This window comes from Oncorhynchus clarkii, chromosome 20, assembly GCF_045791955.1.
Source record: "Oncorhynchus clarkii lewisi isolate Uvic-CL-2024 chromosome 20, UVic_Ocla_1.0, whole genome shotgun sequence".
Taxonomy (NCBI): Eukaryota; Metazoa; Chordata; class Actinopteri; order Salmoniformes; family Salmonidae; genus Oncorhynchus; species Oncorhynchus clarkii.
In genome coordinates this window covers 69,163,740-69,187,838 of record NC_092166.1, presented here as the reverse complement: position 1 = coordinate 69,187,838, position 24,099 = coordinate 69,163,740, and the positions used below count along the sequence as shown (strand labels likewise).

Here is a 24,099-nt window from a genome sequence, read left to right as displayed (position 1 = left end):
AACCGATCGTAAACCACTTGCTGGCCATATGGGGTAAAAGGATCAGATAGAGTTTTCAAGACAAAACACAGCAGTCTCAGTCAGTATTATAATGTAATTAATCTTCTTTAATGCATTTTTTGGTCATTACAACAATAGTTCCAAGCAGTGTGTGAGCGTTGTCAACTCTCTCCAATAATCTTTAATTGAAAATAATTCCTGCTCAAGATACGGAGGCATTATATCGTGATCTTAAAATATGTATTTCATGGGCAAACTATTTTCATGGGATTCAAATAGGATTTTTTTTAAACTCATGTTTGTTTTGTTGCAGAGCCTATTTTTTGAGGATGTGAGAGCCATAAGCTATGAGGTTACAGGAGGAGAAAGTAGGTGATTCGCCTTTCCCTCAACAGCCTTGCCTGTTTTCCGAATTTGTGTCGGCTCACAAAGTTGGAAAACAAGACAAAGGTTCTGGCCCACTGCCTTGACTCTGACTGGGGCAGTGGGAATATAAGGGGGAGGGGGGGGGGGGGGGTCGACAGGCTGGTTACATCTGGTTTCTAGGCCACAACTTAATAAGAAACCCAGAGGGGGTCTGTTTTCTCTTCTCAATGTCATTTTCTTGTCTTCATTTCCCAGCAGCACTTTATGTATACACATTGAGACACTTTTCTACTTAAAAAGGTAAATATGTTAGAATCCTCACCTCGTTTCTCTGGGGAGGATAAACTATAACAAGCTTACAGAAGTTCTATTGGGCTGACTGCTGAGACAGCATGACAAAGGACAGGTTTAAGATAAAGTAGACATAGTGACATCATAAAGGCTAGGGCAAGCTGTTAAAAAGGGTGTGGGACACTATCCAACTGTTCCCTTTATACAGTAAACATGCACACGTCACACATTAGAAATAAACAACCTCTAGTCTATGTAATCATCCCATCCAAGACAAACAACATTTGCGGTTCCCCACAGTTTATTAGGAAAAGGGGAGGGAGCTTTGGGGGCAAAAGGGATAAAGATATATATATTTTTTAAAGAGATTTCTTTCTTAATAAATTAATCAGCAAATGTTCTTTGCAAAACAGCTGTGCACCATTATTAGTGGCGTTTGAAGATTTGATAACCGTTTTCTTAGAAACCATGCTCTTGGCAACAAAATAAATGTATTGGCAAAAGCCCAAATGACTGCAGACCAGCTGATTTGATAAACACTCTCTCCTCACTCTCTCTTTTTTTGATGTCAAGATGATTTTACTTTTAAAACCCACTCTGACCTTTACAGACTGATCAGTCACATCTCAAAAGGGGCAATGGCCCGTTAAACTGAGCCTTAATTATCATACAGTAACCAGGGGTTTCCCACTGGGCAGAAACTGGTTGAATCAACTTTGTTTCCCCGTAATTTATCAACGTATTGTGCCATGGAATCTATATGGAAAATAGATTGGATTTGAAAAAGTGTTTTGAGGGTAAAATTTTAACCACAGGATTATGTCATCATGGCAACCAATTTTCAACATAGACAAACCTTGTATAAAATATGTTGAATTTGCACCTTTTGAAACAACGTCAGATCTTATATTATTATATATTCTTACATTATATCCACTACCTGAAAAAAAACAAGCTGGACAGCACCTTCTACTAGAGAGCTGATCTATCGACAGCCATCCATTTGATCTCCCATCCAGAGTTTTAACCATACCCAGACCTGCTTAGCTTTAATATTTACAACTGACTACTAACAATGTACGTGAATGATAAGATTGTCACGGATCCCCCCAGTACTGCTGCTCACTCCGTTCACCAGCACCAGAGGTCTACATCACCGGCCTTCTAGGTGTCACTGAAATGGATTCATTACCACCAACCCCGGACTGTCTTGTCTCATTACGCACACCTGGTTCCCATTCCCCCCGATTAGTAATTGTAAACTCAGCAAAAAAAGAAACGTCCCTTTTTCAGGACTCTGTCTTTCAAAGATAATTCGTAAAAATTCAAATAACTTCACAGATCTTCATGGTGAAGGGTTTAAACACTGTTTCCCATGCTTGTTCAATGAACCATAAACAATTCATGAACATGCACCTGTGGAACGGTCATTAAGACACTAACAGCTTACAGACTGTAGGCAATTAAGGTCACAGTTATGAAAACTTAGGACACTAAAGACACTAAGAGGAAAAACACCAAAAGAAAGATGCCACGGGTCCCTGCTCATCGGCGTGAACGTGCCTTAGGCATGCTGCAAGGAGGCATGAAGACTGCAGATGTGTCCAGGGCAATAAATTGCAATGGCCGTACTGTGAAACGCCCAAGACAGCGCTACAGGGAGACAGGATGGACAGCTGATCGTCCTGCCAGTGGCAGACCACGTTTAATAACACCTGCACAGGATCAGTACATGTGAATATCACACCTGCTGGACAGGTACAGGATGGCAACAACAACTACCCGAGTTACACCAGGAACGCACAATCTCTCCATCGGTGCTCAGACCTTCCGCAATAGGCTGAGAAAGGCTGGACTGAGGGCTTGTGGGACTGTTGTAAGGCAGACATCACCAGACATCACCGGCAACAACGTCTCCTATGGGCACAAACCCACAGTCGCTGAACCAGACAGGACTGCCAAAAAGTGCTCTTCACTGACAAGTCACGGTTTTGTCTCACCAGGGGTGATGGTCGGATTTGCGTTTATCGTCGAATGAATGAGCGTTCCACTGAGGCCTGTACTCTGGAGTGGGATCGATTTGGAGGTGGAGGGTCTGTCATGGTCTGGGGCGGTGTGTCACAGCATCATCGGATTGAGCTTGTTGTCACTGCAGGCAATCTCAACACCTGCGCTACAGGGAAGACATCCTCCTCCCTCATGTGGTACCCTTCCTGCAGGCTCATCCTGACATGACCCTCCAGCATGACAATGCCACCAGCCATACTGCTCGTTCTGTGCGGGATTTCCTGCAAGACAGGAATGTCAGTGTTCTGCCATGGCCAGCGAAGAGCCCGGATCTCAATCCCATTGAGCACGTCTGGGACCGGTTGGATCGGAGGGTGAGGGCTAGGGCCATTCCCCCCAGAAATGTCCGGGAACTTGCAGGTGCCTTGGTGGAAGAGTGGGGTAACATCTCACAGCAAGAACTGGCAAATCTGGTGCAGTCCATGAGGAGGAGATGCACTGCAGTACTTAATGCAACTGGTGGCCACACCAGAAAATTACTGTTAATTTAGATTTTTACCCCCCTTTGTTCAGGGACACATTATTCCATTTCTGTTAGTCACATGTCTGTAGAACTTGTTCAGTTTATGTCTCAGTTGTTGAATCTTGTAATGTTCATACAAATATTTACACATTAAGTTTGCTGAAAATAAACACAGTTGACAGTGAGAGGACATTTCTTTTTTTGCTGAGTTTATATATGTGCCCCCTGTTCCCCATTGTCCTTGTCGGTTATTGTTACCATGTCCGTTGGTCCTGTGAGTATCTGTGCTATTGTATCGGCTTCCATGCTGCGTGTTATTGCGGACTTAATTTACGGGTCTCGTCCCGTGTATTATTTATATGTTGACACCTCACTAATTTGTTTGGTTGGAGAAAATAAAAACCCCTATTGCCTATTCCTGTGCCTGTCTCCAATCATTAGACAACGTGACAAAGATCTACTAATAACTAAATAGAATCACTGTTGCTATTGAAGTCATTCCAAATGGTAGATTTAAGAGTTTAATATTATCAATAATACTATTTAGCAGGGGTTGGAACTGAAATGATTTTCCAATTATTACATTCTGAACAGAACCTTTATTTTTTTGTTCCACTCTTCCGACCAGCAAAATGAAGTAATGGTTTATATTGTTCCTTTTTAGACCTCTGAACCCATATTTTTTATTTAGCTCAACATTAAATTACATTCATGCAGTGCTGATAGAGCAGCTTGCAAGCTATAGCTCAGCGAGTTGTTTACCTTCGTGATGGAAAGACAAGTGTAGGGTGTGAGATGGAATTGACATTTTTCAGGTGTGGAGTGAACAAGAAGGTGGAAGAGGCTTGGCATCTTGTGATGACATGCATTATATATATATATATATATATAATTTATTTAACTAGGCAGGTCAGTTAAGAACAAATTCTTATTTTCAATGACGGCCTAGGAACAGTGGGTTAACTGCCTTGTCAGCGCTGGGATTAGATCTTGCAACCGTCCCGTGGGGACTTGCATCTTTCAGTTACTAGTCCAACACTCTAACCACTAGGCTACCCTGCCACCCCATATGCCTAGAGTTTCAAGCTTTGGTTTACTTCAAATGTAATCTTCAAGTTAATAATATTTATGTTGGATTCATGTCTCTATCTCAACCAAAAATCTATGTTAAAGTGCATTTAAAGTGTGATTTGATTTAGTCTTATTCTGTAACTTAGATTTTTTGTTGAGATGGAGACTTGAATCCAACACAACAATTTAGAATTTGTAGACAAACTGGAATTGAAGCCAGACTAAGTCAGTGGCACTAAAGATACATCTCCTTTTAAGTGTTGATATTTGGTTGCGCTGACAACCAAACACAATTCACTAACACTTTTGCAATACAGTAAATAGCCTATAATCTTGTCGACAAGTTGATATGTTGGATTCACATCTCCAACTAAACAAAAAATTTAAGTTATAGAATAGGATTAAAACTTCTTCAGGATCGGTGGTTCCCCACAGGACGGTAGAGCTAATGAAAGCTAATGTGATTAGCATTTTTTTTATTTTTTTTATTTCACCTTTATTTAACCAGGTAGGCTAGTTGAGAACAAGTTCTCATTTGCAACTGCGACCTGGCCAAGATAAGGCATAGCAGTGTGAACAGACAACACAGAGTTACACATGTAGTAAACAATTAACAAGTCAATAACACAGTAGAAAAAAGGGGAGTCTATATACATTGTGTGCAAAAGGCATGAGAAGGTAGGCGAATAATTACAATTATGCAGATTAACACTGGAGTGATAAATGATCAGATGGTTATGTACAGGTAGAGATATTGGTGTGCAAAAGAGCAGAAAAATAAATAAATAAAAACAGTATGGGGATGAGGTAGTTGAAAATGGGTGGGCTATTTACCAATAGACTATGTACAGCTGCAGCGATCGGTTAGCTGCTCAGATAGCAGATGTTTGAAGTTGGTGAGGGAGATAAAAGTCTCCAACTTCAGCGATTTTTGCAATTCGTTCCAGTCACAGGCAGCAGAGAACTGGAACGAAAGGCGGCCAAATGAGGTGTTGGCTTTAGGGATGATCAGTGAGATACACCTGCATGAGGTTGTAAGTAACAATAAAATTTCACAGGACATAGACAGTTCTGATTTTGGCCAAAATCTAAATTGCGCCTGGGCTGGAATAATACATTATGGCCATTCTCTTGCATTTCAAAGATGATGGTACAAAAAAAATACCAAACAGTTTTTTATTTTTTATTTTCTTTTACCAGATCTAATGTGTTATATTCTCCTACATTCATTTCACATTTACACAAACTTAAACATTTCCTTTCAAATGCATATGCATATCCTTGTTTCAATGCCTGAGCTACAGGCAGTTAGATTTGGGTATGTCATTTTAGGCAAAAAATTTAAAAAAGGGGCAGATCCTTAAGAGGTTTTAAGACAGTGGCTCAGACGAAACTATCCAAGCATGAGATACATCTCCTTTAAATGTTGATATTTACCTAACACAATTCAATATGACATTTGTAATACAGTAAATAGCCTAAAGTTAAGGCTATCTTTAAAAAATGTAACAGTGTTTATTGAATCTTAAAATGAGTAACATCCACGGCCATATTTTGAGGTTACTGTAACTATAAATGTATTCTTATGTAATCATGGATGCAAAGGTCACAGGTCTGGAGATCTTCACAATGGCCATAATAATCTGCACAGAATCTCGAACAGCGTTGATGACGTGCACTATGTATTTTTTAATATAATCTCAACTGCAATCCAGGTAATGTGGTTGTGCTAAACACATTATTGTTATATGGCATATTGTCTGTTACATGGAATTGTCAATCACAGTAAACTCAAGTAGGACAGGACAATGCTAAGGCCTTTCTTTCATGATTTCAAGTGGATACTGTCCCACACAATTGAAAAGCCTGGACCCAATTATGTTGGTGGTGGTTGAAAGAGATGGCAGTTTGTCAAGGCCATTACAAGTGCCCCTATGCCCCCTATGGGCATGATGCCTCTGCACACACACATTCACACGCACACTAGTGCACTCTATAGAGGGTTTTCTTTACCCCCTCCAAATGACATGACAACACATCTGCTGCCCTATCTTCAAAGCTGGGGTGCCTTGTTTTACAGGTCCCAGTTGTGGGTCTGGTGCAGCAGATAATAGAGCCTTTAAAACAGGATAAATTATGAAACAGAAAATGTTTGCTTTTAAAGGTTCTCTCAAGTACCAAACATAAAGTGTATGTTTGTGTATTTACCAAACAAGTACCAAACATAAAGTGTTTTTTTTTTAAGTGTATTTAATAATTTGTCTCATAAATCCCTGACATATTATTTCATGAACATATCAAAAACACATCAATTTACACAACAAAAATATTAAATTCCAATCCAATTCACATCCTAAAATTCTTTACATTTATACCCCAAACACATTTACTTTAAACTTCAATACACCTGTTTAGGTTATAATTATGTAGTTGACTGTTACCCACTATAGCCCCATAGGAGACTCTAAAACATGAAAGCCTTTAAAGACTGGTTTAACTCATTGGAAGTTACTTTATACCCATGCTCAAAATACATTCACAAAGTGTAAGAAGGGCTAATAGAAAGACGAGGCTACTGCAAGTGACATTAATGCTAATTATTGAAAAATGACTGAACAAGCTAGCATAGCGCTAACTGACCGGAGCTAGCAAACCGATAACCGGAGCTAGCCAAAAGCTAACCGGAGCTAGCCCTAAGCTTGCAGCTTTTCTAACATTTACAGTACAACAATTACAAAGTTCTTAAACATCAGTTACGACATAAAATTATCTAAACCCTTAGGATATTGTCAGGAGTGTCTTTTTCAAAAATATATATTTTTATTTTCTAGATCAAAGGACTGCACCGCTATCATTTAATTTTACACTCGACATGCGTTTTCTGTCGAGCACGAAGTTATACAATTACGATGTTGTTCAAAATCATGACATGCACTTCAACAGGCAAGTTACAAAACTATATTGTGGTATTCAGTGTATTTTTGCACTTTAATGGCCTGTAACACAAGATAAATGATGAAACAGTAGAACGTGGCAACTCTTTCAAAGGCTCTCTCAAAAATGAGAACACACAGGTGCAGGATCGCATATAGTCCCAGTGTGACACGAACATGTCTCACTGCGCCCTATTGGCCAACAGTAGTATAAATGCATCGCAGTGGCGAAACCTTGGAGGACTGACATTTTTGTGTGCGTCACACTTGCAACGTCTGTCATACGTATCTGTAGACACTTTTATTGGATTCCAGTTTTTTTTCCCAATCACTTTGGAAAACATTTCAGATGTAAGTGGTATATTTTCAAAACTCTAAGCACAAAACTCTAAACTGATAACACTTATCATACCCCCTATCTCAAGGGTCTTCACACTTACTAGACTTTCGCAAAAATACCCTCGGCTACACGTATTACTAAAATGTAAACTGTGAACTTGTCATATCTCGAGCAGTTAATAAAGCAGCATACTCGACTCCTCCCTGTCATATTATTGTTTTGGTAATTTTTCTTTGAGTAAGGCCACTCCAGAATGCAGCTGTTTCAGCCTCGCTCAGTGCCTTCTGTGGCGGAGGGGCAGCCAGAGAAAGCACAGAGAGTAGGCGTCATTGATCTTATCAGGAAATATGTTGACTATCTCCTAGAAAATACATTTCTAACTTAGCGTTATGAAGGAAATGTAGACATAAAATGTCTCGGTGCTCACCAGCCACTAAACATCGAAATATGATCATCCGTTACAATAAAGCAAGCTGTAAAATAAGATTCAACTGTAGTTGGTGGTGAATAAAAGCAGTGGCTAACATCTGTTTTGAGGTAGCTATACAACTTGGCTTGTTATTAATGTTTGATGTCAGAATGTTATACCCATGGAACTGGAACTATACAAACGATGAAGCGATGGAGTAACTTTATAAGCGTTGTTGCTTTACTCTTAACTGGAGCATCTTGGTAACAGGCCTGCAGACACACTCAGAATGGTGTTTTGGCTGCATCCCAATACTCTAACAATGTTGCAATATTGTGGATCCGTGCTGAATTTGACAATGGGAAGTAAACTGATCATAACCAAATGTTATAGCGTTTGTGTTTGTAGTGGTTTCGATGCATAATTAGCTTTTTTTATGGAACTTGCCCCACCAATATTTTCATGTTAAAATCACCACTGAAAAGTGGTTTGTTTTTTATTGTAAAGTTACAGCCTGTTACATTCTGAAATTGTCGCCATAGCCTTAAATCTCAACCCACTGACGTCCAGGCAATAGGCAACTCCCCAAAGAATGATCAACGATTTCAGTCGCAATTTGCTTTTACCTCATATAATGACTTCCACGATACTGATCAAATTAAGCCTGGTTTGTTCTAATGTAACTTTAATATGCTAGTGTAAGCCCAATAACTCATATATAGCTTCCGTATTCAGCAATCAGACATCACGTTTATGCAGAAATTATTTTGGCAATTAGCTAGCTAGCTTGCTAGCTAACATTCTATAGCTGTGTAGCCTATATTTAAGAAATACGGCCCGAGGGGGTGTGGTACAGTATATAGCCGACATACCACGGCTATTTTCCATATACCACAAACCCCCAAGTTGCCTTAATGCTTTAATTAGAGCAGTAAAAATAAATGTTTTGTCATACCCGTGGTACATGGTCTGATATACCACGGCTGTCAGCCAATCTCGAACCACCCAGTTTATAATATAATATCAATGACACTGTATGATAACATTACTGTACATTTATACTCGTATGGGATGGGGTAAACATTCGTTATTGATATGCTAATGCAAGCAGTGTGAAATGGCAATTGCTCGCTCCCTGAAAACTTGAGACATCTGTGGCATTGTGTTGTGTGACAAAACTGCTCATTTTAGAGAAGCTTTTTATTGTCCCCAGCACAAGCTGCACCTGTGTAATGATCATGCTCTTTAATCAGCTTCTTGATATGCCACACCTGTCAGGTGGATGGATTAACTTGGCAGGAGAAATGCTTACTAAACAGGGATGTAAACAGATTTGTGCACCAAATTTGAGAGAAATAAGCTTTTTGTGTATATGGAAAATGTGGGACCAACACTTTACATGCTGCGTTTATATTTTTGATCAAGGGAATGATTTGGTTTTACCTTCCAATATAAATTGATGTCAAATTGATACATTTATGAGGTAAAAAAGGCGGTGTCAGAGGAAGGCTCTAAAAATGGTCAAAGACCCCAGCCACCCCAGTCATAGACAGTTCTCTCTACTACCGTATGGCAAGCGGTACCGGAGTGCCAAGTCTAGGACAAAAAAAGCTTCTCAACAGTTTTTACCCCCGAGCCATAAGACTCCTGAACAGGTAATGAAATAGCTACCCGGACTATTTGCATTGTGTGCCCCCCCCCAACCCCTCTTTTTACGCTGCTGCTACTCTCTGTTTATCATATATTCATAGTCACTTTAACTATACATTCATGTACATACTACCTCAATCAGCCTGACTAACCGGTGTATGTATGTAGCCTCGTTACTTTTATAGCCTCGCTACTGTATGTAGCCTGTCTTGTTACTGTTGTTTTATTTCTTTACTTACCTATTGTTCACCTAATACCTTTTTTGCACTATTGGTTAGAGCCTGTAAGTAAGCATTTCACTGTAAAGTCTACACCTGTTGTATTCGGTGCACGTGACAAATACACTTTGATTTGATTTGATTATATGTTAACTAGGCACTACATAGTTTTGCTTCAGTCGTTATCAGTTTTGAGCAGTTTAGTGATAGTAAATTCTACTGTTAGCAAATGACAAGAAAATCATATAGAAAGTAAAGTGAATATTGCATTTTGAAAAGCAGATACTTAGATGGAATATGTATCAAAACTGAGAGTGATTTGGTAGAGTGAACAAGTGACTGTGAATTTGTTTGTTGTACTCAGTCAATTGAAAATGAGCTTAAGAGTTTTGAAACGAGCCATTTTGATTATCTGTTTTGAGTTGTGTGCTAAAGTTGTGAAAATGTAAAACATAATTGTGCAAATTGCACCAAAGTGATTGAACAAAAACCTGTAATAGTTTGTTTGAGTAAAAAGAACAGACTTCTTCCTCAGCCATTAAAAGTAATTTCTGTGAAAATTCTGGTTCCTCCCTTGATTGTATAACATCATATGACTTATTGAGTTGAAATGTGCCTGAAACCATGATGCTCTGCAGTGCCCTCCTTTTTGGCCTGTGTCAAAATGCATGTTTCCCTGGCCGTGCTGTCATTGCAGTTTACAGAGTACAGAGAAAATGTATTCTGTAATTCTCGGACGGAGAAAGGGAGCTATTGGAGATTTTCTGAAAATACCCTTTCTATACATGGGAATGGGTCTATATCTAGACTACTTGTTACTGTGGCTTAGTTTAGAGGCAAAACACACCTACCGTGCATTTGGAAAATATTCAGACACCTTCACTTTTTCACATTTTGTTAAGTTACAGCCTTATTTTAAAATACAGCCTTATATTAAATGCATTTTTGTCATCAATCTACACACAATACCCAATAATGTCAAAGTGAAAGCAGGTTTCTAGACATTTTAGAAAATGTATAAAAAATAAAAACAGAAATACCATATTTACATAGGTATTCAGACCCTTTGCTATGAGACTCGAAATGGAGCTCATGTGCATTCTGTTTCCAGTGATCATCCTTGAGATGTTTCTACAACATGACTGGAGACCTCCTGGTGTTAATTCAATTGATTGGACATGATTTGGAAAGGCACACACCTGTCTATATAACGTCCCACAGTTGACAGTGCATGACAGAGCAAAAACAAGAGCAAAAACCAAGCCATGAAGTCGAAGGAATTGTCCGTAGAGCTCTGAGACAGGATTAATGTCACGACTTCCGCTGAAGTTGGCTCCCCTGCCTGTTCGGGCGGTGCTCGGCGGTCGTCGTCACAGGCCTACTAGCCGCCACCGATCCCTTTTTCGTTGTCTGTTTGTTTTGTCTTATTAGTTTCACCTGTGCCCTGTTGTATGTGCTTAATGGGCTTCCTTATTTAAAGTACGTGTACCCACCCTTGTTTTGTTCAGGATTGTATTTATGCTACGTGTGTGCGTTAGGTAGAGGTGTTCGTGTTCTGGACCTGGCACCCTGTGTTTTGGTTGGTCCACATTATTGTCCGCGCCCTGTGTTGTGGGCTTGTTATTTTGTGTCCCATTAAAGTGCACCTTTCCCTGTGGAACTCTCTGCGCCTGATTCCTCCCTCACCCACCTAGTCCCGCGTGACAATTATGTAGAGGAACAGATCTGGGGAAGGGTACCAAAACATTTCTGCAGCATTGAAGGTCCCCAAGAACACAGTGTCCTCCATCATTCCTAAATGGAAGAAGTTTGGAACCACCAAGACTCTCCCTAGAGCAATCGGGGAGAAGGGCCTTGGTTTGCGAAGTGACCAAGAAACTGATGACAGAGCTCCAGAGTTCCTCTGTAGAGATAGGAGAACCTTCCAGGAGGACAACCATCTCTGCGAAGCCACTCCTCAGTAAAAGGCACATGACAACCCGCTTGGACAACCCGCTTGGAGAATAAGACTTTAAAGTAAGAAAATGTGTAAGAAGGGAAGGGGCCTGAATACTTTCCGAATGCACTGAAGGACGTGTTTTCTACTGAGCCAATCGAATAAACTATAATCAGTGCAAAGACAAAACAAAAGGGATCCATTATTTATCTTCAGCACATACAGTATGGATATGAGGCTCGCATATGGGGAAGTCCAGCCATATCAATCTGTTACTTTGCTCCTCCGGAAAATTATAAACAGGGCCTCTTTCTCAACCAACATTTGGAATTGATTAAAGGAGCGCACACACACAACCTGTTTTGTGGTTACTCTAACTGCTATTAACTTTTCTAACCCAAACATTGCCTGCCAAATCCAATAACTCGCTGTGCTGCCTCCCAAGAAACATTCTCATCTACTGACATTGTTTGCAACAAACTATGGGCCAAGTCTTTTGAACAGCACATACTGAATTTCAGGGTAGGGTTTTGAGGATGGGAAGACATAATCAATGTCTGGTGTGGACATTCAAAAACGTCATGAGGTGTCTTGTTTGTTCTTTATAGAGATTTTCACCAGAGTGATCTGACAGTGGACTAAAAGAGATATGTTGTCCTCATTTCACCCATCTTGTGTGTATACAGATGTAGGATATTAATTTGAGCCAGTTTGCTACAGCAGGAAAATAATTCTGCTGTAACAGGAAATGTGAATTATTATGTGTATAATAATGAATTTACATATTTGTAGGGGTTGATACATTTTCAGGGAAGGGAAAATCGAGTCTGAAATGTCTAAATGGAAAGCCTTTTTAAACCTCAAATACACTACAAGTTCTACATTTTCCTGCAACAGGATGATCTAATTAAGATAGTACATCTGTACATTGTATCCAAAGAAGGGCATTAGTAGGTTGGGGGATTCAGACTAGGTCATCATTGTTGCTTTTCTCTGTCAGCACATGGAGTAACAAGTGGACCATAATTTCCTGCCAGTGATGACCTGGGCAGCAACCCAGAATAATTACTTTTCAACATCTATCCAGGCTTGAGCCTCTTAGAAATCACAGCTTTACTTGATCTGCCAAGTACCTCTGTTCTGCTTACAGCTCAATGCCCCACGTTTGCAACTCTGTGATACTGTTTGGCTTTTCTGCAGCTGTTGTACACCTACATTGGCAAATCCCTCAGACCACTGGTATCTCTCCCCCAGTGGTGTAACACAATGTTGTTTTTGCCAACTTTTACTTTGACTTCAGTACATTCCTAAAGACAATAATGTACTTTTTACTTCATACATTTTTCTTGACACCCAAAAGTACTCGTTACATTTTGACAGGAAAATGGTCCAATTCACACACACATGAAAAGCGTGCCCAAATTATACTGCTTGCAACTCAGCCATAAAAGCTAGAATATGATTATAATTATGATGTCTGTGAGTATAACAGAACTCAAATGGCAGGCAAAAACCTGAGACAAAATCCTACCTCGAAGTGGGAAATCTGAGGTTGGTCGTTTTTCAACTCATTCCCTATTGAAGATACAGTATGATATTGGTAATCTTGCACTTTCTAAGGCTTTCACTAGATGTCAACAGTCTTTAGAACCTTGTTTGGGGCTTCTACTGTGAAGTGGGGGCGAATGAGAGGGGAATGAGTCAGAGGTCTGCCAGGAGCCACGAGCTGACCATGCGCGGTCACGTGAAATTTAGCTTGCGTTCCATTACTTTTTTACAGGCAAAGAAATTCTCCGGTTGGAACATTATTGAAGATTTATGTTAAAAACATCCTAAAGATTGATTCTATACATCGTTTGACATGTCTCTACGGACTGTAAAGGGACTTTTTGACTTTTCGTCTGCTGCTAGTGACCGCGCATCGTGAGTTTAGATTGTGTACTTTTGGATATAAATATGAACTTTACCGAACAAAACATACAGTGGGGCAAAAAATAATTTAGTCAGCCACCAATTGTGAAAGTTCTCACACTTAAAAAGATGAGAGAGGCCTGTAATTTTCCACCATAATTTGCAAATAAATTCATTAAAAATCCAACAATATGATTTTCTGGATTTTTTTTCTCATTTTGTCTGTCATAGTTGAAGTGTACCTATGATGAAAAGTACAGGCCTCTCTCATCTTTTGAAGTGGTAGAACTTGCACAATTGGTGGCTGACTAAATACTTTTTTGCCCCCCTGTACATGTATTGTGTAAAATGAAGTCCTATGAGTGTCATCTGATGAAGATCATCAAAGGTTAGTGATTCATTTTATCTATATTTCTGCTTTTTGTGACTCCTCTCTTTGGCTGGAAAAATGTGACTTGACTCTGACCTAACATAATCGTTTGGTTTGCTTTCGTCGTAAAGCCTTTTTGAAATCAGACACTGTGGCTGGATTTACAACAAGTGCATCTTTAAAATGGTGTAAAATACATGTATGTTTGAGGAATTTTAATTATGGGATTTCTGTTGTTTTGAATTTGGCGCCCTGCAGTTTCGCTGGCTGTTGACAGAGGTTAAATTATGTCTGAGTGTTGGAGTGTGCCCCTGGCTATCTGTAAATATATATTTTTTTAAATAACAAGAAATTCAATTTACTTTTGATACTTAAGTACATTTAAAACCAGATACTTTTAGACTTTTACTCAAATAGTATTTTACTGGGTGACTTTCACTTTTACTTGAGTCAATTTCTATTAAAGTATCTTTAGTTTTACACAAGTATGACAATTGAGTACTTTTTCCACCATTGCTCTCCCCCTCCCTTTGGGAAGAGTTATGCAACTTGTCTTGCAAGGCCTTCTTCATAGATGTGGGCATCGGTATGCATATGTCAAAACATGTTATCTGTACCAGGGCCAGTACTGGCCATTCTGCCACCCTAGGCAAGACCAAAAAATTGCCTCCCCTACAAGAATAGTTCCAGTAAGCAAAATGACATTGAAAATAAGAAATATTTTTCCAGACGTTGAAGTTAGGTTCACGTTACGTTCTGAATGAAAGGTGAAAAAGACGTCTTTCCAGACATTAAAATTCAGTTCATGTTTGATTCTGAAGAAAAGTTGAACATTTGAAAACGCCATGTCTTTGTGAGACGCAGAGGTGGTGAACGGATGATCTCCGTATGTGTGGTTCCCACCGTGAAGCATGGAGGAGGTGTGATGGTGTGGGGTTTCTTTGCTGGTGACACTGTCAGCGATTTATTTAGAACTCAAGGCACACTTAAACCAGCATGGCTACCACAGCATTCTGCAGCAATACACCATCCCATCCATCTGGTTTGGGCTTAGTGGGACTATCATTTGTTTTTCAACAGCACAATGACCCAACACACCTCCAGGCTGTGTAAGGGCTATTTGACCAAGAAAGAGAGTGATGGAGTGCTGCATTAGATGACCTAGCCTCCACAATCACCCAACCTCAACCCAATAGAGAGGGTGTGTGGGATGAGTTGGACTGCAGAGTGAAGGAAAAGCTGCCAACAAGTGCTTAGCATATGTGGGAACTCCTTCAAGACTTTTGGAAAAGCATCCCAGGTGAAGCTGGTTGAGAGAATGCCAAGCGTGTGCAAAGCTGTCATCAAGGCAAAGGGTGGCTACTTTGAAGATTCTAAAATCTAAAATATATTTTGATTTGTTTAACACTTTTTGGGTTACAACATTATTCCATATGTGTTATGTCATAGTTATGATATCACTATTATTCTACAATGTAGAAAATAGTAAAAATAAAGAAAATCCCTTGAATGAGTAGGTGTGTCCAAACTTTTGACTGGTACTGTACATATTACCTCAATTACCTCGACTAACCGGTGCCCCCGCACATTGACTCTGTACCGGTACCCCCTGTATATAACCTTGCTACTGTTATTTTATTGTTGCTCTTAAATTATTTATTTGAGTAGTTTATTTGAGTAAATACTTCCTTAACAATAATTTTTCTTAACTGCATTGTTGGTTAATGGCTTGCAAGTAGGCATCTCACTGTAAGGTCCACACCTGTTGTATTCAGCGCATATGACAAATACAATCTGATTTGATAAATATTTTGCGTCCCTGCCTTTCACAAAGTGGGCACTGCTTATCACAGGGCGGCATCAGCGCTCACCTAAAAAGCCCATAGTTGAGAGAAATTGTCATTGTTTTGGGGCAGAATTATTTGAGTTTTTACGTTTTGTTGGAGGTGCATCTTGGTCAGTTTAGCTTAGAAAATGCTGCCCTCGTCAATCTGCCACCATTGGCAGCCGCCTAATCCTGCCGGCCATGATCTGTACCATCTAGACATCTCTCACATTTATTCTGGTCTCAGTTGAGGCGGTTATTTGTCATGTGGGTCTCTATGGTTGAGCAAGAGCTCTACATATTGCACCACCAACACACACAAGTGGCCTGAAAATGTCAGTCATTAAGCAGGGCCAGCTTCTGGCTGAGAGAATAGAGCAGGCTGTCAGCCTAATAGAACGTTTGAGTGACTGGTAAAGACTCCAGATGATTGGCCTAATGGCTCATAGCTGTGACTGCAAGTGAAAGCATAAGGGGCTTTCCATATCAACATTTAATTTCATATTTCAATTTCAGCTGCATAAACTCTCCCTATTCAAGTACATTTTTACAATATTGACTGTATTCGGATTATGTTAATACAGTTGACATAATTACACTATCCAGTATTGAGCCATAGTTGTTCAATCAAGCATTCATTTGTAATAAATAGGTAATTACAAATATCACAAAGGAGATAAACACAAAACCCTGACTGTATAACAAATATTCTTTATTTTCCAAAGGTATCAAACTACAGACAAACAGGTCTTTGTTCTGACATTACACTGAATGCGAGCTGTTATTTCACCACAACCATATCCCCCACAGGGCCCTGAACATAGATCATGGAACCTCCATGTTTGCTGGAAGTCATAGCTTGGAAACTCAAGAGTATATATAGTACACCATGTGATGTGCACTGTTACACAGATACTCATTTGAAGAAATGCATCATTGTTAAATGCATTTGTGTTGAGAAAATAATCGACACAATACTGTTACAATACACAATACAGTTTGAAAATTCTATGACGCTATGAAGAAGCCAACATTCAAAATGACCTAGAAAAAGACAACTGTCCAAAGGTATGTGCACCACTGTCCACTAACACTTACCGCATACCCACATCACATCCAAAGGCCCATCCTATTTAAAGCATTTATGTCACATTTCAATTTCACCCATTTCCCTGTATTTTCCTTTTAAAGAAATAACTAGTATTTCATAACGAGTAGATAAATTGCTGTACGTTATTATTTATGTATATTCTGGGTGTATGTGATGCTAAACATTTAACTGACTGCTGATGCAACATGGTCTACTAAGTGATCCAGTGAAACATTAACTTCTCCATTCTCTCTGTTTTCAATCATAATTCACTTTCAGAGGTCCATCACACATCCATAGGTGACACATCCAGGTCATCTAAGGAGGTTAACATGATCATGCAGGTAACTATCGTTTACCCCAAGGTTTAGTTTGTCATTCTACTGGAAGAGCTATTACAAGGCTTGAAACACAATATCACTGAAAGAAGGGACGGTTAACATTTTGAAATTCAAATAATGTCATATCTATGGACCTACAAACACAATATCACTGAAAGAAGTGACGGTTAACATTTTGAAATTCAAATAATGTCATATCTATGGACCTACCTAAATCAGAACATGGTATTTACAGAGACAGAGTTCTTTTTTCAACCAGTTCCAAGATGATGGTGCTGTTAAGCTTGCTCAGGATAGTAAACACGCTCTTTCCAGGGTATTGGTTGCTGAAAGATACTAAATGACTTGATTGGCTCATAGTCATTAATAACAGACAGCAGAGTATGTTAGTTAAGATCAGTTAACATTGACTCAGCTGCAGTCAGTCCTCTATTATCTCTGTAGTATTTTTGCCTAGTCGTCTGGGGATGTTTCTGCCTGTGGTGTTTTATCTAAGGAAATCTGAATACCCAGGTTTGTATTATTTTGCTGACATCACCCTATTCTCTCCAAATTGTCTGAACTTCCCGGGAATCTGGTAACCAGGAGTGTCTAATAGTTTGATCCATGACCTATTTTCCTATTTAACCCTTCACTTCTATCAGGATTCAAATGCACACATAACCAAACAAAAATAGCATTACATAGGCCATTAGGCCCATTCAATCAGATATATATTTTTGCTATCATGATTTAAATCAAACATGATACCACAACAGACATTGTAAAACCCCAGAGTAATGGAAAGTGTGCAGAATAGAGGGGTGGGCAATGTCAACTGATAACAACAGGGGTACACATTAAATGCATTGTCCATTAGACCTGTTCTTTATTCAGTGTAATCTAACTATCTAAACTGCCTCTTCATATACAATTAATTATGCACTATAGTCCACAGGTCTGGTTGCTGTACAGTTCTCAGTTGGACACTCATGCGGCAAATAAAAGATTGCAGTGAGTATACATATAATTCATGGTTCACAGTAACGACATATTGCATTGAAATGTTATGTTGAAAAAGTTGATTTCATTTTTGGAGGAGATCATCATTCATTGCTATAATATAATGCTTAACATTGCACTTCAAAACGAATAAACAACCCAAAAGAGTATTAGTACATCATTTGTGTGACTCTTGGTAAAAGTTTAAAAGACTTTCAAGAATTTAACAAAGAAATGTTGACTCACTTATATTGTGTACAACGTGGACAGTAAACGATTGATTGATTGATTGATTGACAAACGAGTTGTATTAGGTTGACATTCTGTATGTAATTTAAAATAAAATATTGCTCTTCCACTTTTAAACTCCTAGAATAGACATTAAAAAACGCAATTTGTCCCCTCCTCACAGTAGACCTAAACATACCTTCCGACACATAAATCAAACAGTGGACATGTTACACATGCATTTGAAGCCCATAAGGAGCCCTTTAAATGTTGCCATGGCGATGTTTGTTTACAACTCCTCGGGTGGTGTTATGGTCAAGTAAACCAAAGCTCAACAGGTCCAGTTAGAATTCCAGCACATAGCTAGAGACTGAACCTCATGTGAGCTTGGACAGAACCCATGTCCTAATGTAAATACCAGTTATAAATTCTGAAAAACAGTGTTTGAGTGGTTTGTACATTAGACAACAAGCTAAACAAGAACCAGAATGAAAACAATGAAAGTTACACAGTACTCTCCGCAAAATTATCTGATTACAGCACTGCATTTTTCTTTTAACATAGGAACTACTAAATCAAAGGGACGGTAAATCCCACGTCGGGAAGTTGACTCAGTGTCATATGCCAAATTAATCTGAGTTTACATACACTTACCATGGGAAAGGTCAGAGTAAACCAGGTCAATAAAACAACAACATAGACCCTCCTAGTTATCAAGAGGGTTTGATCTTTCACAGTTGTCTATTGGAAGCTGTGTGTCCTTCAGGATCATGGATATAACACAGGGGAAAGTCAATGAGTAGTGTTATCAAACCGCACTTTGAGGGAAGTCAGATCTGTCTCCATTGCAGTTCACGTTGGTAAAGCAAAAATAGCACAAGGTCAGTGAGGCCTAACCTTCACATATCTCAGATACTCCAGACCAGACCTTCGCCCATATTCCAGTCGCTGTTTTCCTTACTGTCCTGAACTCTTAACGTGCTGACATGGAACCAGAATTGGCACCCATGCGTCCCTACTGTCGCACGTGCAGACAGAGGCTAGGCCACACAACAGTACTTCTTCCAGCACGACCTAGAAAGCTTCTTCATCTTATCTGGAGTCCGTTTTTTCAGTCGATGCTGCTGCTGACTGTCGGAGTGCTGGATGCTGGCCACGATGGCTGCGTCAAACACCTCTTTGAGGTTCTTCTGGGTGAGTGAGGAGCACTCCATGTATGACACGGCCCTCATGTCCTCGGCACACTGCTGGGCCTCCTGGGGCTCCACTGGCCTCTCTTTGTACTTTGCCAGCTCGATCAGAACCTTGACGTCCTCCCGCAGGTCTGACTGGGTTCCCACCAGAACCACCGGCGCCTGCGGGCAGTGCCGGCGAATCTCTGGCACCCATTTCTCTGTGACATTCTGAAAAGAAGAAGGGCTGACAACACTGAAGCACAGCAGGAAGATGTCTGCGTTGGTGTAGCAGAGCGGACGCAGTTTGTCAAACTCATCCTGCGGGAAGAGGAGAGGAGAGGAGAGGGGGGTTCATGACACTAGTAGAACCAAGAATGGCCATGCTCAACACAATATTCCTCCTTGTGAAAAGGTATTTGAGTGCAGGAATGGAAAGGGCATAGCCATAACTAAGAGAAGGAAAATCCTGCTCTTATTGGCTAAAATGTCACCATGTGCATGGCTGTAACTAGTGGCGCCTCTGCCTCATGACATAGTCTCTCTGGCAGGCAGGAAAACACAATCCATGTCCACAGCCTGACAACACATGACACTTCTATCGGTTTCTGTTAGAGTGAAAGTGTTCTGTTTACATGCCATAGTTCTTCTGACTGGGGACAGCACTTTCAGCATAGCCTGTAGTTGATTTTAATCTTCTCCAATGTTGGTGACTGACATACCATTGCGTAATGTATTGTTGAAGGCACTGTTTATTCCGACCAGCATATCTTGAATGCTAGATCAAAAAAACTGCCAATAGCTAAATTGGAGAAGAGAGGGAGCATTGTTAAATTGCTATAACATGTCTATTATAGATTAAAATAATGACATGCACCATAGTTCACCCTTTTGACTCCCAAAAGGAATGTGTGATGATGATCATGCAGCTAAATCATGTGAAAGAGAAAGTGTGATGAGGCTGTTGAGAGGGTACAGGAGCAAAACATTTATGATTTGCAGTTGGCACAGCCAACCACTACCCCGCTGCCAAACTCTAAGTATAAGTATAGAGATATGTCATTTTCACCAGCTAAAGAGATGGAGTGGAGCGGTGACATCATTTATATCATGTATTAGTGGCAGCACAGCATTGCAGGGGATTTACAGCGGTAAGCATCTAACCCATGGGCCATTGCACTGACGCCAATATGGGTGCTTATCTTCGCTAATGTGTGTTTAGTCCTTTTATCTGGCAAACATATTACGCAACATTCAGCTTACATTTGCATATCTCCAAAACATCTAGTTCTACTGTGATTTCAACTGGGGGAAAGATAACCATGGCATTCCAATGAGATTATATTTTGCTGTTTATTGACAAAGCATGCGTTCCCTGCTCTCTCGCGCTTTCATCTGTTTCTCTGATACACCCAGCTTGTGTGTACCCATTGCTTCCTGGAAGAGATTTTAATAGTGTATTTCCATCCTCAGGAACCCAATGAGGTCAACAACATAAACAGTGAGGGACACTGTAGTTGGTATTCAGGAAATCTTCTGCATGTTTAGTATGCTAAATACATGGACTCTGTTATGAAGAGGGGAGCTGGGTGACATCGGTGACAAGCTCATTAATATTATTTTGATTCATTGGCTCAACCATTTTCTCACATTTGCATGGGGGGATGCTGGTGCATGTGCTTTCACAATTATTATTTTGGGCTGTCACATGAGAGCTAATTATTCATGGCATGCAATCGCAAATGTCATCTTGATTATTTGTCAATGTATGCTAAGTCTAACTATGTAATAGGCCTAACTAAGTTATAACTACTATATTGTTTGCATTGTCTTGTATAAAGCTTCAAACACCTTGCAAACAATATTGCTGGCATTGTCTTGGTATCTAATGAAAAGCCTATCCTCTCAGAGCCTCTCTGCTCGCTTTCCAGAGAGACGAAGCAGAACCCGATGAACTCACAGTGCACAGCCTGTGTCTAGACAGAACCGCTCTAGATCTCTCTTGGTCTGCTTTCCAGGGCTGTTTTCCACTGTTGACTCTCTCCAGCCTGCTCTGCTCCTCAGAAACAGACCCATCTCGCGTTTCCTCTGACCAGCCCCAGCTGTGCCGAAGCTTACGTTTCTTTTCCAGGCTCAGATTCAATTCATTACAATTATAAGGTTTCCTATCTGTAATCCCCCCAAGCCGGTTACCCCCTCCCATGTGGGGGAGACAGCGTTTATCTGAGTAACCTCATTTTTGGTGCAGAATCACGACTGGACAAAAACACTGCTGGAGCACATCAATTTAGACAGATCACTTCACTCCCCTACATTAGTAGACTACATTTTACCTCATTCTTTACATCTGCTAGTCTAGTAATGCATAGGGGTTAGAACAAGTTTGAGAAATTCTAGGAACAGAAAAAAGGTCAACTTGTATGTTTTTAATCAATCCTTCACACTCCAGGATAGTTGAGATAATATCAAACTGTCGTATATGTGTCTTTTAATTACAAACCTGGCCAGCTGTGTCACAAAGCTGCAGTTTTACAGGCTTGCCATCAACTGCCACGACCGCTGAAAAAAAAACAATTATACATTTAATCAGCCAATATAACAAAGAAATTTGTAACCAAAATGGCATGATTTACTGTTACGGACTGAATAGTGTTGTAAAGGACAAACTATTGAGTATAATAATTACCATAGTCTTCCTGTTGCCGCCAATGTATGGCAGAAGACAATTGGCAACATTTTTACAAAAGCTGAATAGAAATGTTTTGTCAGTCTGAGTTTAAAATATACACTGAGTGTACAAAATATTAGGAATACCTCCATCAAGAAATACTAACCAGGTGAATCCAGGTGAAAGCTATGATCCCTTATTGATGTCACCTGTTAAATCCACTTCAATCAGTGTAGATGAAGAGGAGGAAACAGGTTAAAGAAGGATTTTTAAGCCTTGAAACATTGTGTATGTATTGCCATTCAAAGGCTGAATGAAAAAGACAAAAGATTTAAGTGCCTTTGAACTTGGTATGGTAGTAGGGGCCAGGCACACCGGTTTGAGTGTGTCAAGAACTGCAAGCTGCTGCTGGGTTTTTCACGCTCAACTGTTTTTGTGTGTTTAAGAATAGTCTACCACCAGAAAGACATCCAGCCAACTTGACACAACTGTGGGAAGCATTGGAGTCAACATGGGCCAGCATCCCTGTGGAACGCTGTTCTGAGGGCAAAAGTCGGTGCAACTCAATATTGGGAAGGTGTTCCTAATGTTTTGTACACTCAGTGTAGGCTACTCACGAATTCACATAAATGGGCAGTTAAAACCGCACGATAAAAACAAGAACTTGAATAGCCCAAAAATACGAATAATAAGTCCCAATAGCCGATTTATAAAAAAAGGCACATATTTGTCAAGTTACCTGCAAAATTATCAAAAGCAGTTGGGACATATTCAGTTGGATATCCATTTGTGGTGTAGCTGACAATCAAGCTCGTTTTCCCAACTGCCCCGTCACCGACAAGCACACACTTCACTTTGCGCTCTACGCCACCGGACCGACACTTGGAGCCCGAAAACGACTCTCTGCTCCGAACCCTCCGAGGGGGAACCGGTGGGACCGCCGTCGACACTGCTACAGGTTTATATTCTCCATCGCCCTGGGGAGGCATCGCCTTGTGGTATCGCCAATGGAACCGTCCAGCGACCAGTTAATCCAAGTTTTGCCAAACTATTCGTTTCCTAAATCTGACATCAACTGGAATTTCACAAGAACTGTCCCTTATCTTCTGTAGTGTTTCCATGGCTGGAAAAAGTGTAGCCTTTCTATAAAGACGAAGCAGACAACTTGATGTCAATCCCCCACTGTGCATAAATGAATTCCCCAAGCAATAAATCCTATAGGAGAAAATGTTTCCAACCCGTATGATTTGAAGTTCCTTTCTTGAATCTTTTCCAGAGTTTTATTTCGCACTCAACCTCCTCAAAAAAAGCACAGCCTCCTACTCGTGAGCAGCATGACATCAGGAAACACCACTGAGTCAGAAAAAAATTTGCACCATTGACCAATAGCAATAAGCAAGCTTGCCCCCACCCCAAAATAGAATAAATAAATACGCTAGAAACATACAGCAAATACATAATTTGTAAGACTTCGTCTGTTTAATGGTTTATAATACTCTTCTATTCATGGTTAAGTTTTAACCGGCGAAATTGTTACATGTGTTGGAAACAATTGTTACATTTGTATCCCTCAGCCTGTTTGATCTCACCAAGGAGTTGATACGGCTGCGCCATAGAGTAGCTCAAATCTGCTACCTGGTGGACTTCGACAGGAAATATGATATATTGATTGACCACGTTAGAGAGAAAGATGTAGCGTCATGTCCGCAGCATTAAGACTTCCGGTTTTCAGATTTGCCTTCCAAATAAAAGTATGCGTTAAAACGCTA

General features: G+C 40.1%; 1 protein-coding gene across 1 annotated transcript; it reads right to left on the bottom strand.

The window, feature by feature from the left end:
• Window positions 1–16,541: 16,541 nt before the first annotated feature.
• Window positions 16,542–23,678, bottom strand: LOC139376810 (rho-related GTP-binding protein RhoU-like). The gene is made up of 3 exons (XM_071119745.1): window positions 23,070–23,678; window positions 22,163–22,221; window positions 16,542–19,983 (listed from the first exon to the last, which is right to left on the bottom strand). Exons 1-3 carry the CDS (start codon window positions 23,317–23,319, stop codon window positions 19,531–19,533), a joined length of 762 nt encoding a protein of 253 aa, XP_070975846.1. The 5' UTR covers window positions 23,320–23,678; the 3' UTR covers window positions 16,542–19,530.
• Window positions 23,679–24,099: the final 421 nt, after the last annotated feature.